Source organism: Nilaparvata lugens, chromosome X (genome assembly GCF_014356525.2).
Source record: "Nilaparvata lugens isolate BPH chromosome X, ASM1435652v1, whole genome shotgun sequence".
Classification (NCBI taxonomy): domain Eukaryota; kingdom Metazoa; phylum Arthropoda; class Insecta; order Hemiptera; family Delphacidae; genus Nilaparvata; species Nilaparvata lugens.
In genome coordinates this window covers 97,859,744-97,874,900 of record NC_052518.1, presented here as the reverse complement: position 1 = coordinate 97,874,900, position 15,157 = coordinate 97,859,744, and the positions used below count along the sequence as shown (strand labels likewise).

General features: G+C 33.8%; 1 protein-coding gene across 2 annotated transcripts in view; it reads right to left on the bottom strand.

The window, feature by feature from the left end:
- LOC111056987 (ubiquitin carboxyl-terminal hydrolase 33-like) overlaps positions 1-15,157 on the bottom strand; it is a 247,806-nt gene that overhangs the window by 12,344 nt on the left and 220,305 nt on the right. The window contains exons 3-8 of one of the 2 annotated variants that reach the window (XM_039442782.1): positions 7,885-8,122; positions 3,359-3,563; positions 3,146-3,221; positions 1,990-2,225; positions 1,280-1,373; positions 270-346 (exon numbers count right to left, since the gene is read on the bottom strand). In XM_039442782.1, the coding sequence (XP_039298716.1) occupies positions 270-346; positions 1,280-1,373; positions 1,990-2,225; positions 3,146-3,221; positions 3,359-3,563; positions 7,885-8,048 (852 nt within the window). In that variant the 5' untranslated portion in view covers positions 8,049-8,122. Of the gene's footprint in view, positions 1-269; positions 347-1,279; positions 1,374-1,989; positions 2,226-3,145; positions 3,222-3,358; positions 3,564-7,884; positions 8,237-15,157 lie in introns of those variants that run through there. The other variant, XM_039442783.1, reaches the window with a different exon arrangement.

Sequence of the window (15,157 nt, the reverse complement as noted above, 5' to 3'; positions counted from 1 at the left end):
CGAATATAGGATATTAGAATATATTTCTCGATATACAGGTAGGCCAATACTCTCATAGGTATAGGCTACTGAAATAATTCTCAAAAAATATAATACATATTTTTTGGTAATTTAGTAGGGCAGGATCAGAGAAGTCCCTCACCTTGAGAGAATCCTGGATACGCCAGTGCCCCGAACATTTCATAGTTTTTTTTTTCATGTGCAGAAATGATTAAAACGCTAAACGTGTATCCAGTTATAAAAGTCGTTAAGTGAATGAAAATTGTTACCTTGTTGCACGTTAAGCACTGCACACAGGTGTACATTTTGCCGTCGAATATATCGGAAATGATACTTTTGTCCGTGTCTGAAAAATAGAACGTTCTTTTTAATTCGTGAAAAAGTAGTATTTTGGCTGAGGATGATTCCCACACAAGCCGTAGGCTTGTGCGTGGGTAATGAGGCTGATGATCATGAGAGATGACAATAGTTGCAACATTATTTTATTTCTAAATACATTATTAACCTGAGAACAAAAGCTTTTGTAACGAGTGTCAAAGTTGGAAAAGGGGAATTTTTAAACAACTTGAAAGATCAACTCTAATATTTTCAATGAACTATTATTAGACGAACCCAAAGTTAAATGCTGTAAACCACCCTGAAGACTTCTGGTAATGCATATATTGTCAAAAGGGAGAACAACTAGAAGGAAATTCGATGAGAGCTACCATACAAAAATTATTTGCCAGAGTGGGAATCAAACCAGATTCCACCCAATTTCCAGTCAGGCGTGCTTAACCAGTCAATCTCCAAACGCCAAACTGACACTCTCTGTATAGCAGTGCTCATTTTATACTAATCCACAGCAGCCAGCCTGTCTACTAATTTCCATCTTTTGATAGATTCTCTATTCTACATTGATAGATTTTGATTTGATCCAATTACAAATTGCAATACGATTGTACATAGATGCAGCATCAATTACATAAAATACAGAATTAACAGCAATAATGAATTTGAGGAATATTGAATCATTTGTACAAAACAACAATACAATGTTCATGGTTATGAGAAAACAACAGAATTTAATTAATCAATAGAATTCATTTTTCAATCTGAGATCTAAATTTAGCTTCAAGAAAGACAGAGGTTCAACAGGATCTTTCAAGTTCAAAAGAAAGAGAGAATGGGACAATGATGAAACTAACTTTCTAAATGGAAAATTTTCCATCTTACCTAAGTTACCAGTTAGTGCGGTTTTATTGGAAGATAATCAAACAGAATTATTTTACCCACTTACCTTGAGTTTTCAGCTCCTGGTGTAATAGGTTGAGCAAGATAGTCAAAAACTCAGCAGTGTCTTGCTGGTTGCCCACTTGGAATGTTGGATTTACCTAGTCAATTATGAAGGAAAATTCAATTATTTTGGATATTGATTGAACAAATCTAATTATTGTTGAATAATAGAGAAAACAACTCGCTGCTGCTTACGATGATTCAATCTTTGTGGTTATGAATATTAAGAACAATGATATTATCCAGTAGTCACCTACCTTTTGAATATGGCTTCCACCTTTGGCATCCACTGGTTTAATCGAGACTTTACAGTTGGTATTTTCAAAAAAAAAAAAAATTAACTGAACCAATGAATAGGCTCAGAACTCGTCTCCCTTAATAATACAATCATTTTTAAACTGCCCGATCTGTGACAGAATAACTGTATTATAAAACGAAACGAAATCTAGCCTTTTTCACTGGATCAGCCGGACTTTACTCACAGTCCTAACGAACGAGCTCTGCCCCAAAAGCTAAATTTTGGGTATTAATATAAACTCAGTCAATGCCAAACATGAAAGCCACTTCAAGTACATATTTTTATCTGTCGCACAGGCGGCACGTTTGTTATTAGAAACAAAGAGAAGCTACTACGTTAATATTGACAAAAAATAAAATAAACAATCCATTTTATGGAATTTCATACTAGACTAGAATACATCAGTATGAACTCACTCTTCTGACACGGCGCAACAATCGGCTTGGACTGAAGTATGCATCCTCATGGGTGTTCCAAAGATATTCCAATAATTCACACATCACTCTGGTTAGCTTCATCGGATGGTTCTCATTTTCTAAACGTAGAATCAGCTGATTTCCACAATCGAGCAAGTATTTGGCGAATGGTGGTGTATTGGAGAGCGCTTGCAAAGCTGCATTCATATAGCAAGTGTTCCCGATGTTTCTTATACCTGAAATAGAAAGTTAAACTCATATACATTTTTTCTATTCACTTAGTAATCAATCACTACCATTTTCAGTGAATTTTGCCTCAGAATGAACTTGTTAAACTGCTAAGGAAAATTATATCTATTACAATGTTCCATGTAATAGACCAAAATATTTAATATGCTATATCAAATAGGTACCCTTTAACACAACCGCTCACCATTTCAAATCCTACCTGAATAGACTAATGAAATTGTACAATATACTAAACACCTTCCATTCCTTGACCCCCCCCTTTCATGACCGTTACAATGCATACCAAAAATATCGTGGAAAATTATGTTGCTCAATTGATGATTAAATTAATATTTCCAAGCTCTACTAACTCTTTTCATGTTTTTAAAATTTTCTTGCTCTTGTTTGTATTGTTTTTTCCAACTATAAACTTACCCCTCCATTAAATTTTCTGAATCCAACCAAAATACTTGTGGCTTGCTGCAAAAACTACCAATAATGTCAATTTTTTTCAAAAATGAGTTTAATACACCAAATACATCACTAATATCGATTATTTTCAGTTGCAGAAGTGCCAATGTCCTATCTCAAAGCAATAAAAAGTTATAAACATGATTTGGTTGCACTCTCAGAGTGTGACAGTATTCCACTGTCCGAGTGCGAAAACCTGCAATGAAGACATACGTTTTTAGATTGTCATTCATACTCCGTGTCAGAATTACCAATGTCGACTTGTGCACTTCTAGCACTCGCATTTCCGTATCGAAATGCCGTAGTTGGAAAATACAAGGTGAACTTTCAAGCTGATTTGTGAGAAAGTTGAGATTTTGACATAGGTAGTTGTTGCACCAAACCACAGATATAGTCTCTTCTAATGTTATTAGTGAGCCTTTCTATGTTTTTATCAGTAATAAATAAACAGCCATACCTTTGACTGATAGCTCTTTATGGGTCTCCGGTCGCTTTGCATCTACTTCACTCTGTGGCTCGATCTGCTCCGTATCCTGCAATTTAACAAAATCACTCATTATTTCAATTCTCATTGTTCTTTCTAATCAGTTGATTGTTGTGACCGAATATAGGATTTGAAAGAATGAACAAAAATAAATTGGAATTTATGATAGGATTTATTGATTCTTACCTTATCTATCTTGACAGCATCTTGGAATTTGGCAATTTTAGGATTACCCTGCAATGGATCGGAACCGGCCCTTCTCTTTCTGGCTTTGAGTGTGGGGCGCAAACAAGGCACATAGGCAATGTGATTTGGGTTATCGTTCTTTTTGCCTCCAACAAAATGCGCGCTACAAATGAACGAATTTTTTGAAGGCTGCCATTCCTCACCACTGTAACATATTGTGCAGAATAGTATTAAAATATGCATACTGTAAAATAGGTATCATTAAAATACATGAAAAAAAGGCTTGATTGGAACTATAATTTGATTTTTCTGCAAGCTTGAATTCACCGAAATATATAATCTGTGACATAAACCTCAACTGGTATAAATTCAAGTTTTGTCATTTAAAGTCCGCAAGGGAATCTAAACGCAAATAATTTGTATAAGACCCAGAAGGCAACACCCGATTGAAATTGGTCGGCTTTACAATAATATTGCTTCTATAGTATTCTATAATATTGAAAGCTACATTGCCACACATCAGTATCAAGAGTCCGTGTTTAGTTCAGTGAGAATATTCTTTCCATAGGTTCAAATGGGACTATTCACAATCAGACCGGCCGAGCTAGTATGAATAGTCTCATTACAACTCAATAATTGAAGAATAACTCAGATACTCATGTGGGAATCAAGCTTGATATTTCTAAAAGACTTTATTTTTGCTTTTTTATTGTGTTTCAATTGGTATATTCATAATACCCATAGTTTGATACACGAAGGTCACTTTTAGGTTAGGTACATTTGGGGTGACTTAGTCTGAGTATAAAAATTGTGATATTATGCAGAATAGAATAGAATGCTAAATATCAATTAATTTATCTAATGAAACTTGCTTGAAATTAATACGTTCTGAATAGGCGTATATTCATTTGTTTCAGATTCTGCATCTGCAGTCAAAATGCCTCGATACTACAAAATATCTTTGTGCCGCAAAAACTGAAATTTTTTCAATAAATAATACTGTAGTTTGAGTTGAAGTGGATTTCACTTGTTTTTAATTTTATTATTCATTTTAAAGTCACTTTGTCTAACTTGAAAATCAAATTTTTCCATATATTTTTCAAATTTGGAGTGAACCACAACGTGGGGGGACCCCTGGTTGACATCGTCTCTTATTAAAGAATATATATTTATTGAAGTGAAGAAAAGTATTTACTTTTTATATCGAATAATATTCTTTAAACATTGCAGAATACTTGCTTGAGTATTGATTGCAAGCTATTTAAAATTTCAACTCTCCAAAATTGGAACAAAGTCAACCATAAGTAATTGGTAGATACAAGTCTACCGTGATTGAGGTTCTGATTCTGGTAGTTCAAAGACATCTCTTGAACCATCAATTTTCAACATAATGGTCAATAGATGTGGATAATCATTTTAATAAATATTGTACTTACCCAGGAAATCCAAGCCTAGCGAACTTCACCCATTCGTTCTTCCTGTCTTGTTTTTTGGGAAAACGGTAAAAATGGATTTTATTTACACTACTAGCTTCTTCATACAAATTTTGGCATCCTAGGATGCAACAAATTTTTATTTTTGTTTTATTTGACATGTTTATACTAATTATTATTAAAGTAGTTACAATCAAACCTAGTTTTATTTAGAGATAAACTCAACAAACAGCAACTACTGTAGCCACAACAATGTCCATGAGGCGTCATTAACAACCCTGCACTTGCATTTTGCCGGAAATGCCCTCTGCACAAGTAGGTTACAAAATTATTCTATTATTATAATAATTTAATGATTATTCATAATTATGAATTTAAAATATCATTTTAATATTTATTCCATTGGAAAAATATTATCTTATGACTATTATATTATCTTTTTTTTATTTTGGTCAATGAAAATTATTCAATGAATTATCAATTCGATTATTTAAAATAATCGATAATAAATTTAATATGATTTTATACAATCAAGATGATAATAATTTCTTATATTATTTATTATCAAACTATGATTTTTATTCTATTGGAAGAAATGTGACAGAGTGGGTCGGCGACAATCTGGGTCATTTTTACGACTCTCTTTGTCGCTGCATTCTGATGACAGACTGGGTCTACTCAGGAATGTATAGTGAGGTCCACGTTATTAAGGCAGTGAAGAAAGATAGGAGAAAAACGTTGCCAAGTCTCTTCATTTTGCCACTGACTGTACACAGCTGTTACTCAATTCATTTCATTAAATTTAATCTTATGATAATTATCATTTCCTTGATAAAATAATCAATTTAATGTCAAATTGATTAAGAAAATAAATTTTTTCATAATTTGATTCAAAAATTTGCTTTCATGACTGAGATCAGATTTTTATTTTTATACAAACCTGAAATGGCGGCTAATTTAAAAAGCTGTGATAAAACAATCTGAATTTCAAAACAACAGAAATTGAGTTATTTGGTAGGTATTCTATTCCAATTTCCTTTAAAAATAATAGAAAAATAGAAATCCGATTTAAAAATAAGTAGTTTTTATGGATTAATTCTGAAATAACTTTTCAATATTATCTATACCGGTACGAGAAGGTCTAACCAGAGAAAATTCCTATAATGCTATTATTAATTCTGTGGTCTAACCTATACGGGTAGGCTAACTTAAGCATGGATGAAGTCTGGGATGGTTAGTTATCAACTTTGAAAATGTAATTTCAGGTATTTTAATCTGTGTTTCTCATAAGGTGATGTTTAAAAATTATTTTATTGGTTCAAAAATACATTTTAAATCAATTATACAACTTGTGTGATCAAGTATTTTGATAGAACGAAGAAAAAAAATAGCGGCTGAGTATAGGGTTTGTTCAGTTTTGTACAGTCACTGTCAAAAGTGAATATAAAATATTCTACCAAATAGACAACATTGCAAAGCGAGAGAGATAGTGCTATCTGTGCTATAGTGCTATATACACTGCCATTATATAATGTGGACCTCACTATAGCTATAAATCGATATGTAGTTATTTTTACATCATTGTATTGTATGAATATTCTATAGACTCTGACAAGGCAGAAAATCTATTGTACAAACTGAGAAACTGACTCGTGCCTCGAAATTTTCCTTGTAAAAGAAATATTCAGCTGTTTCCAAACTTTTCACCAGCTTTGTATGTTTATAGTTGAAATATATTTTTATCTCTTGTTTTTAGTGGAATCCACATTTTACTAAACTCATCTATTATATTTCTAGTAGTTTTACGTTATGTTTATAAATGTACAGTGCTATTTTTGTTTTTGTGCAACGATGGGTCCTGTTAGACGTTGTGTAAATTGTCATATTGTATAAATAAATATATAATATTATTGCAGATCTGCAGACAGCTGCATGGAATCACATGACAGAATAGACAATAACATAACCACCCGGGGTGGCCATTTTTGTTTACGTTATCAATCAGTTGTATTGGTACTCACCCCCTCTAACTTATAAAACATATCTCAGGTGTCAGGTCTTAGTAATAAGATTATTGATTCTAATGGATAAATCTATTTATAAACTTAGTACATGTAGCACTCTTTTATTATGTACTGAAAAAATATATATTCTATTAATAATAATATATATATATATATATGGGAAGTACATACTTTCCTGAAGACTACTAAATGTAGGTACCTAATATTCATTCTCTCTTTGAAAGCATCAATTGATGCAATACGGTAGACTACAGTCGGCTCTCAAAGATTGTTCATTTTCTCAAATCAAAACTTGAAACACGCCCTGATGAAATAAGGTACTGTAATTATGTAACAACACAAGCAGTTTCGAGCTCTGTGAAGTTGGCCCCACCCAGTCGAGCACATTTTTTGTTGAAAGAACCAAAAAAATGTGCTGAAAATGTGCTCATTCCCTTGTCCTAAAAAAGGACATTTAGTGGGTGGGGTCAGCTTCACGCCAGCCTCACCCACTCATGCAAATTATTTAATTATTTGAAAGAAGAACAGAAAATTTCCTTGTCCTAAAAAAAAGCACATTTAGTGGGTTCACGCCAGCCCCACCCACTCATGCAAATTATTTGAAAGAGGCACAGAAAAAATGTGCTTTTAGAATATGCACTTTAAAGAAAATGTGCACATCACCTTGACTGTGAAACCGGGAGTTTAAGTAATTGATAGACAAGGGGGTGGTGGTGAACAGTCTGAGCTTTATATCATGGCTTCTAGTGAAGCAAATCTTGAGAACGAGTTATCAAATAAATGTGCTGGGAATGTGTTTTCAGAGTATGCAATTTATAAAAATTGTGCTAATCGCCATGACTTTGAAATTGGATGAGTTTCTCAAGTTACATGGCGAGGGGAGTGGTGCTGAACAGTGGTGAGTGGGTGTATTTTTAGTATTATCATGGCTTCTAGTGAAGCAAATCTGAAGAACAAAGTATCAAATTCTAAGGGTGCTAAGTGGGTGGGGGTGGTGGGGAGTTTAGATGATCGATACTCTACTGTAATTCTAAAATTGTAATTGATATTATGATAGTTTCAAACTTACGTTTGATAAGCGGAAAGGAAGAAGTCAGCGGGGCTTGCAGTATCAGGAGCACTGTACACTGGAACCGGAACTCTACCGAAGTTTCTTTCTTCTTCGCCACAAGAAAGAAAGAAACGCAAGAGCACTGAGCACAGATGAATTCCTACTACAACTGGTCCACGCATGCGCAGTAGGTACCATACTCCTACCACTTACACAGCAAGGGTGATTCCTATATGCATGGCAAGGAAGGTGGAGCCTGCAACAGTTTGATAAGAATGATACAGAATAGAGAATGATTCATAGAATAGAACCGGTTTGTGTATCTAGAGGAGCATGCTAGTACAGTAATACCACGTAGTAAAGAACTACTGCATTGCGTTGCCTTCTTCTGTACTATAGTGAGGTCCACGTTATAATGACAGTATTTGATTAACTTTGATGTTGCTATCCTTGTCTATCATTCGATAAAGAAGGTATTACTATCATTTTATAGCTCCGCAACGATGCCAAATCTGTTTTTGGCAATGCAGAAATATAATTAATTAATGCAGAGGCAAGGCAACGCTGTTCTTCTATCTTTATCCACTGCCATTATAACGTGGACCTCACTATACATACTAGCAATGTGGATACAATCTCTGAAAGTATGTCTTCATCCCCGCTCCCTTCAGCCCTGCCAGTGTTGCCAGATTCACTCATCACAACCCTACCATCCCCGCTCCCTTCAGCCATACAGTGTTGCCAGATTCACTAATCACAAAAAAACGTATGACTGTTTCCTGTTTTCGCTCCAAGTTTCGTAATGCAGTAGATCCTTCATCTTGGACTTGGACTCTCTCACACGCTCAGAGATTGATTGATTGATTGATTGGGTACTTTATTTATGTAGATTACAATATATACTGGCTTATACACTTATATACAATAGCTTACAATACAGCAAAATTATAGATGAATTTCCATAATATAGACTAAGAAAATAATTATTGAACTGTATATGATATGAAAAAGCAATTTGTAATATAATAACTATAGATAATAATCATATTGTTATGCATCTACATAAATTGGCGGAGCTTTAGACATATCAATGTCCATTCTTCGGAAAGAATATTAAAAATATCCTCCCCACCAACACTCTACCAAAACGTTAATTTTGTTGTTTAAACTAAGGATTTATTTATTAATGGAAATATTGTAAAAGTTTTAATCAATATGAATATTAAAGAGAAAAAAAACAGAAAATTGATAAAGTAAAATAATTATATAGGTAGATAAGATCAAATTATTGATTAATAAAATGAAGTAGGCTGAAAGTAGATCAGGGTTATCAACTTTCAGTAATATACAGCAGTATGCAGTGGATAATTGAAATAACATGAGTTTATATAATATATATATATACAATTCGTTCTATAACATGGTTTAAAGGTTTATATTGGTGGAATGGGTGAGGGATGGTTGTCATGTGATCGTTCTAGGGCCGGACAGTTTCAGTCATTTGTTCCAAAATATGTTTTTTCAAAGTCAGGATGAAGCTCGCTCGGCTCTCGATAGACCTGATAGAAACAGGAAGTGTATTCCATGCACGACAGGCACTGACTAAGAAGGATTTTGTGAAAATAGTAGTTCGATGATTGGGTATCCTTAAAGTACTTTCTCCGGTTCTAGTATGTGAAGCATCTATCCTCCTACCTTCAGAGACAAATTTGAAATCATCTTTAAAATAGTTCGGATTACCGTATTTCAAGATATCTCTAACAAGCTTGACTATTCGAAAAAGCCTCTGATCGGGAAGCTTTAATGTTGAACTAGCAATGTGGGCTGGGGTGATATGATCATGGCGTTGGAGAGAGTAGACGAAACGTGGACAATAATTTTGGCAACGCTGTAGTTTATCATTCAGAGTGACTTGCATATCGTTAAGAACAGAATTACAATACATTAAATGTGGGAAGATGAGAATAATAATTTAATGTTTCTAGGGAGGATATCGTGCATTTTCTTCAAAGCATGCATGGCTGAGAATACCTTTTTACAAGTTTTGTTCACTTGTTCTGACCAGTCAAGAGTATTATTCATAATAATGCCTAAATTTTTAAGAGAGAGAGAGAGAGAGAGAGAGATTCAGAGAGAGAGAGATTCAGATTCAGATTCCTTTATTCATGTGTTTAACAATACAAAATTCAACTTACGTTCTAGAGTTAAAAATAAATACCAGTAGCAATAAAATAACATGGTGAATCATATAAAACTGAGTTCTACAATAATATTGAGCAAGAAAAATGATAAGAATATGCGACACTTAGGTACTACTGTAATGTTTTCACATGAAACAGTGAAGTTTGGACCATAAGAAGTCCATTCTCAGAGAGGATATCGAAGACACTCTCCCCTTCAGCACTTGACCGTAGATAAAGAGAGATAGAGTGAGAGAGAGAGAGTGTGAGTGAGAGATGTTTTCTCTCTTTCATATTAACTTTTCAGAGCTATATACTATCGCCTTCGTCCAATGACGTACGCAGCTATAAACAGAGCAGAGCCACCCCTAGTAGGAGAAAATAGTTTCTCCTAAAAAATTTTCCATCGAAAACTTATTTTCTTTGCCTGATTCAAGTTAGTAGGCCTACATGAAGCAATTGAGAAAAACTATAAATCGCAATGATCTTGTAATAATAGCCTATTCATTACCTCGTGAAAGAATCTCTTTTAAGTAGCCCTTAGTTGAATCTGTAATCAGTTCAACAAATTGATCATTTTTATTCTGATCGTATCGATAAAACGAGATACGCAAAAATTCTGTTAATTCTATCATTTTCATGGACATATGAAAATCCTAGGTACAACTTTTCCAGTTCTCATAACGAAATTAGGACAGTAGCGTAGCCAAGATTTCAAAATGGGGGATATTATTCAAACATTTTGAGCCCCCTATAGACTTCCCCAGTTTTGAATTTGATGAGCGGGAGGCGGTTTATTTTCTTGTATTTTTGGGCCTCTTTTTCGTGCTCATGGGGGTTGTAACCTGAAATCCCCCCTCGCTCCGCCACTGAATTAGGAATCTATAGGAACCGTATAAAAATGTAATTACTATCGTGAGAGGGCTAAATGAAATGACTCAATTAAGGTCTCAATCTCAATTAAATGACTTCCTTCTTTGATCCTCTTTGGAAGAAGTAGTGTGGCATTGGCATCCAAAGTAGAGTGAATTTTTCCGACCCTCTTTGCTGGAAGTTGAATGCTTCATTGAAATAAAAACGGATAAACTTAATGACTCCTAATTTCTACTGCTAATTCGCATTTATTATATGTGTTTTAAAGAATAGATTTAACATTTTATGCAATCTCCATTTTCTAATTTACCGTAGTCTATATTCCTACTTGAAATTCTTTTTCTAAAAGACAATGATTAACCATTTATAACGTAGTATACTTGTATCACTTTTAAAGTCAGCCAGTCACAAATCAAATATAATATTGCAATACACGGATTTCTAATAAGGATAAATAAGCCAATTCCAATGATGGAAGAAAATTTCAAACTCACTCAGTTCATATTTACAATCTCTACTGAGTACTGGAGTAGATCACGACAGGACTTCAAAATGTTGAATAAAAAAATTTCCAACTTCTAACAATATATTTTTATGCAAAAAGATCTGTTTAGGACAATAAGGCCTATTTATTATTAAACGAAAATCCCAATTAAATGCTGTAAATCACACCTTTAGTGTTGAGTGTGAAATCTCCATTTATGAAAGAACAGACCAATTGACAAAGGAATTTGGAGGGAATATTTTAAACAAATTTTTTGACTTTGCAGCTTTGTTGAGACTAGTTAGGAGGAGAGCATATCAAAAGACCCCATTCCTAACTCATGTGCTAAGGGAATGAGGGTGGTTTGAAAGTTGCATTTTTCAGCGTTATGCTTCCACGCTCATATTTTGAGAACAATACGTTCAATCGACATAACTAACTATTCGAAAATGAAGCTTGATAAATTTTCTATACTTTTTGTTTGGTAAAATATTGTGATATTCCCAAAAGTTCCCGAAATATTTGTTCTTGAAAGTGTGCAATTGTTAAAATGACAGGTTTATATTCAATGCTTTTCTCCTTCAGGGCTTATAACTCTACAATCATGCATCATAAAAACAGATGTTTATCGTAGGTTTTTAGAGCATCGAATTCTCTTTGAAATGTTATATTATTTCACTATTCCAAGTTTTACTTTCATCGTTATAGCAGCTTCAATGTAGGTGGTGAAATTTTCATAGCTGCAACAATATTGATCGTTTGACAATGACATTTGAAGGGGGTGTGTGTTACACAATTTTTGACTACATCTTAATTTGGACTAGTTAGTAGGTGAACATAGCAAAAGTGCGAATATTTATCCCCTCTGTTGAAGGTGTGGAACCGCTAAATTGACACATGTTGCAGCAATGAAAATTTCACCACCTTCGTTGAAGCTGCTATTACAATGAAAGGAAAACTTGGAATAGTGAAATAATATATCATTTCAAAGAGAATTCGATGCTCTACAAACCTACGATGCGCATCAGTTTTTATGATGCATGATTGTGGAGTTATAAGCCCTGAAGGAGAAAAGCATTGAATAAAAACCTGTCATTTTAACAATTGCACACTTTCAAGAACAAATATCTCGGAAACTGTTGGGAATATCACAATATTTTACAAGACAAAAAGTATAGAAAATTTATCAAGCTTCATTTTCGAATAGTTAGTTATGTCGATTGAATGTATTGTTCTCAAGATATGAGCGTGGAAGCATAACGCTGAAAAATGCAACTTTCAAACCACCCTCATCCCCTTAGCACATGAGTTAGGAATGGGGTCTTTTGATATGCTCTCCTCCTAACTAGTCTCAACAAAGCTGCAAAGTCAAAAAATTTGTTTAAAATATTCCCTACAAATTCCTTTGTCAATTGGTCTATTGTTTCAAAAATGGAGATTTCACACTCAACACTAAAGCTGTTGCAAAATGTGTAGGGAAATTCGTAAAAGCGTGAAATAATACATAAAATTGAAGAGAATTCAATTTTTTATAAGCTCATAATCAGCATGGATTTTTCTCGTCGATTTTGAAAAAGTTATAAGAGCAGAAATAGAAAGAAATTGGTGGCAAACGTAGTTTTTTTCAAAAATGTCACACATTCAAGAGCGGATATCTCGAAAAATAAAGGGGATAGAAAAAAAAAGTTGTGATATGAACATTGTAGGAAATTATGTGATCTTTAATTTGTTATATAACAGTCAAGTCCCTAGGATACATAGTTTTTGAGTTTTATGCGAGAAACCAAAAAATGATACTTTTAAACCACCCCCATCCCCTTATCAGAGGGGGTAGTGGTGGGGACTTTTGATATGTTTATCTCCTTACTACCCTAAGCAGAACTGTGGGGCCAAAAATTGTCTTCCCAACATTTCCCTTTATACCCTTTTTTGAGCATTCATTGCCTGGACTGCATACATTATGTGATCTATCTAAACTTCTCCTTCCAACTGGTTGATGACAGAACTCTGACTCTGGTAATTTGCACATTCTGCAGTTGTTCTATGCGTTCTTTCCACAGTTTCCAGTTCTGTTTTAGATTCAAATTTCGTGCCATGTAGAGGAAATGTTGAGTTCATTATGTCTTGTCTAACCTCTCCAAAACTCAAATTTCAGACGCCTGTGCTGTAACTTGCTCCTTACAATGGAACAAGATTTCTATTGGTCCGTTTTTTATTGTGAGGTGTGACAAAACTGTGTATGAGAGATTTCAATACTAATTTTCCATTTGACCTTTTTCCTAGTATTATTCGTTTAGTCCTTGATTGCAGTTGATGATGGGTCCGCTACGAAATGAAATGTTTATACTAACTTCTAAGGAATATCTTTTCAGGAAAGTAAGGAATAAAATAAAGTTGAAGAAAAAGTACTTTGATTTTTATGTTAATACGAGTAGCCCTTACCAAGAATGATTTACCTTTCTATATCTATATCCTCCTGATGAATTGTGACCGAGATCACAAATAGCCCTATCAGAGCCCGAGCCCTTACTAGAGGATTTTTTATTATTATTACAGGGAAAACTCTTAAAACATAAACAATTTATTCAATTCGTGGAGCTCCAAATTTATAAAACAGGATGCCATCGTGTTTCGAAAAATGGCTAAAAAGACTTCAATTTTCCCTTCTTTAAATTATGATTCAGGAGGGTGAAGCAGACTTTAAACTTTAGGGTTGTAGAATGAAGGGGATAGTGCTGACCTATGAGGTCACAATTCCTAAGCCACGCCCAAGCGCCGATCAATTTATTAGGTCATGGGTAGTGAGTCTGTCTCTCCCTCTACTCACTCCACTCTTCCCAAAGTGTGATGGTTCTTCATTGGCTTCTGTAGGATTAAGTTAATTTATTGTGTTAGAAATTAAGTCAACTTAATATCGGGGAACCGAGCTTCCCTCTGGAGTGTAAAAGCATAGAAAATTTGTAACGAAAGATTGAATTTATAGTTTATATTTATTTATTCATTTTCTCAGTCGTACAATTATTTTTACAGTTATATGAGGAGGCACAACAGGCTTATGCCCAAAACTGTCCCTTTACAAATTTATACTACAGTCCAAATCAAAATCTAGGTTAAGCTACTATCCCTCATCAGAATAACAATTTATTCACACTCCAAAGAACAAATACATAATCAATTACAAATACTATGAATTCGATTTAGAATGATATACTATTTATTATTTATTTATATTTTTCACAAAGAAACACTGATTGGGAGAGAAAAACTAAGGATATTCCTTGTACTACTATTTCTCACCCAAATTTAGATAATATTTTAAAAGTCCAAAAAAGATTATGATTTCACTTTACTAAAATTTAACCCATTTTCACTCAAAAACAACGATAACTAAGATTTTCAAATTATGACGGTTGAAAACAGAATAAAACATACTATGTTTGCTACAATATTTGTTAATATACTATGTACTATTCTACACTAATAGCATCTAGTTACTATTTTGGACTTTCTGAAGTAAACATGTTTTCTAAAAAAAAGAACTAAACGAAAATAAGTTTTACTTGCTGAATTATTCTTCTCGTGAGATCAGCTGAGGAATATCCCACACATGTACTTGCTCACTCACTTCCATTACGGTATTGCCAGATGAGAAAATTTCCAGCTGTTTTTCCAAGGACGTTTTTATTCTTTTAATGTCCTTCAGCGAGTTATTTCAGGGTTAAGACCTAGTGCTATCGAATTTTCGTATCATAAA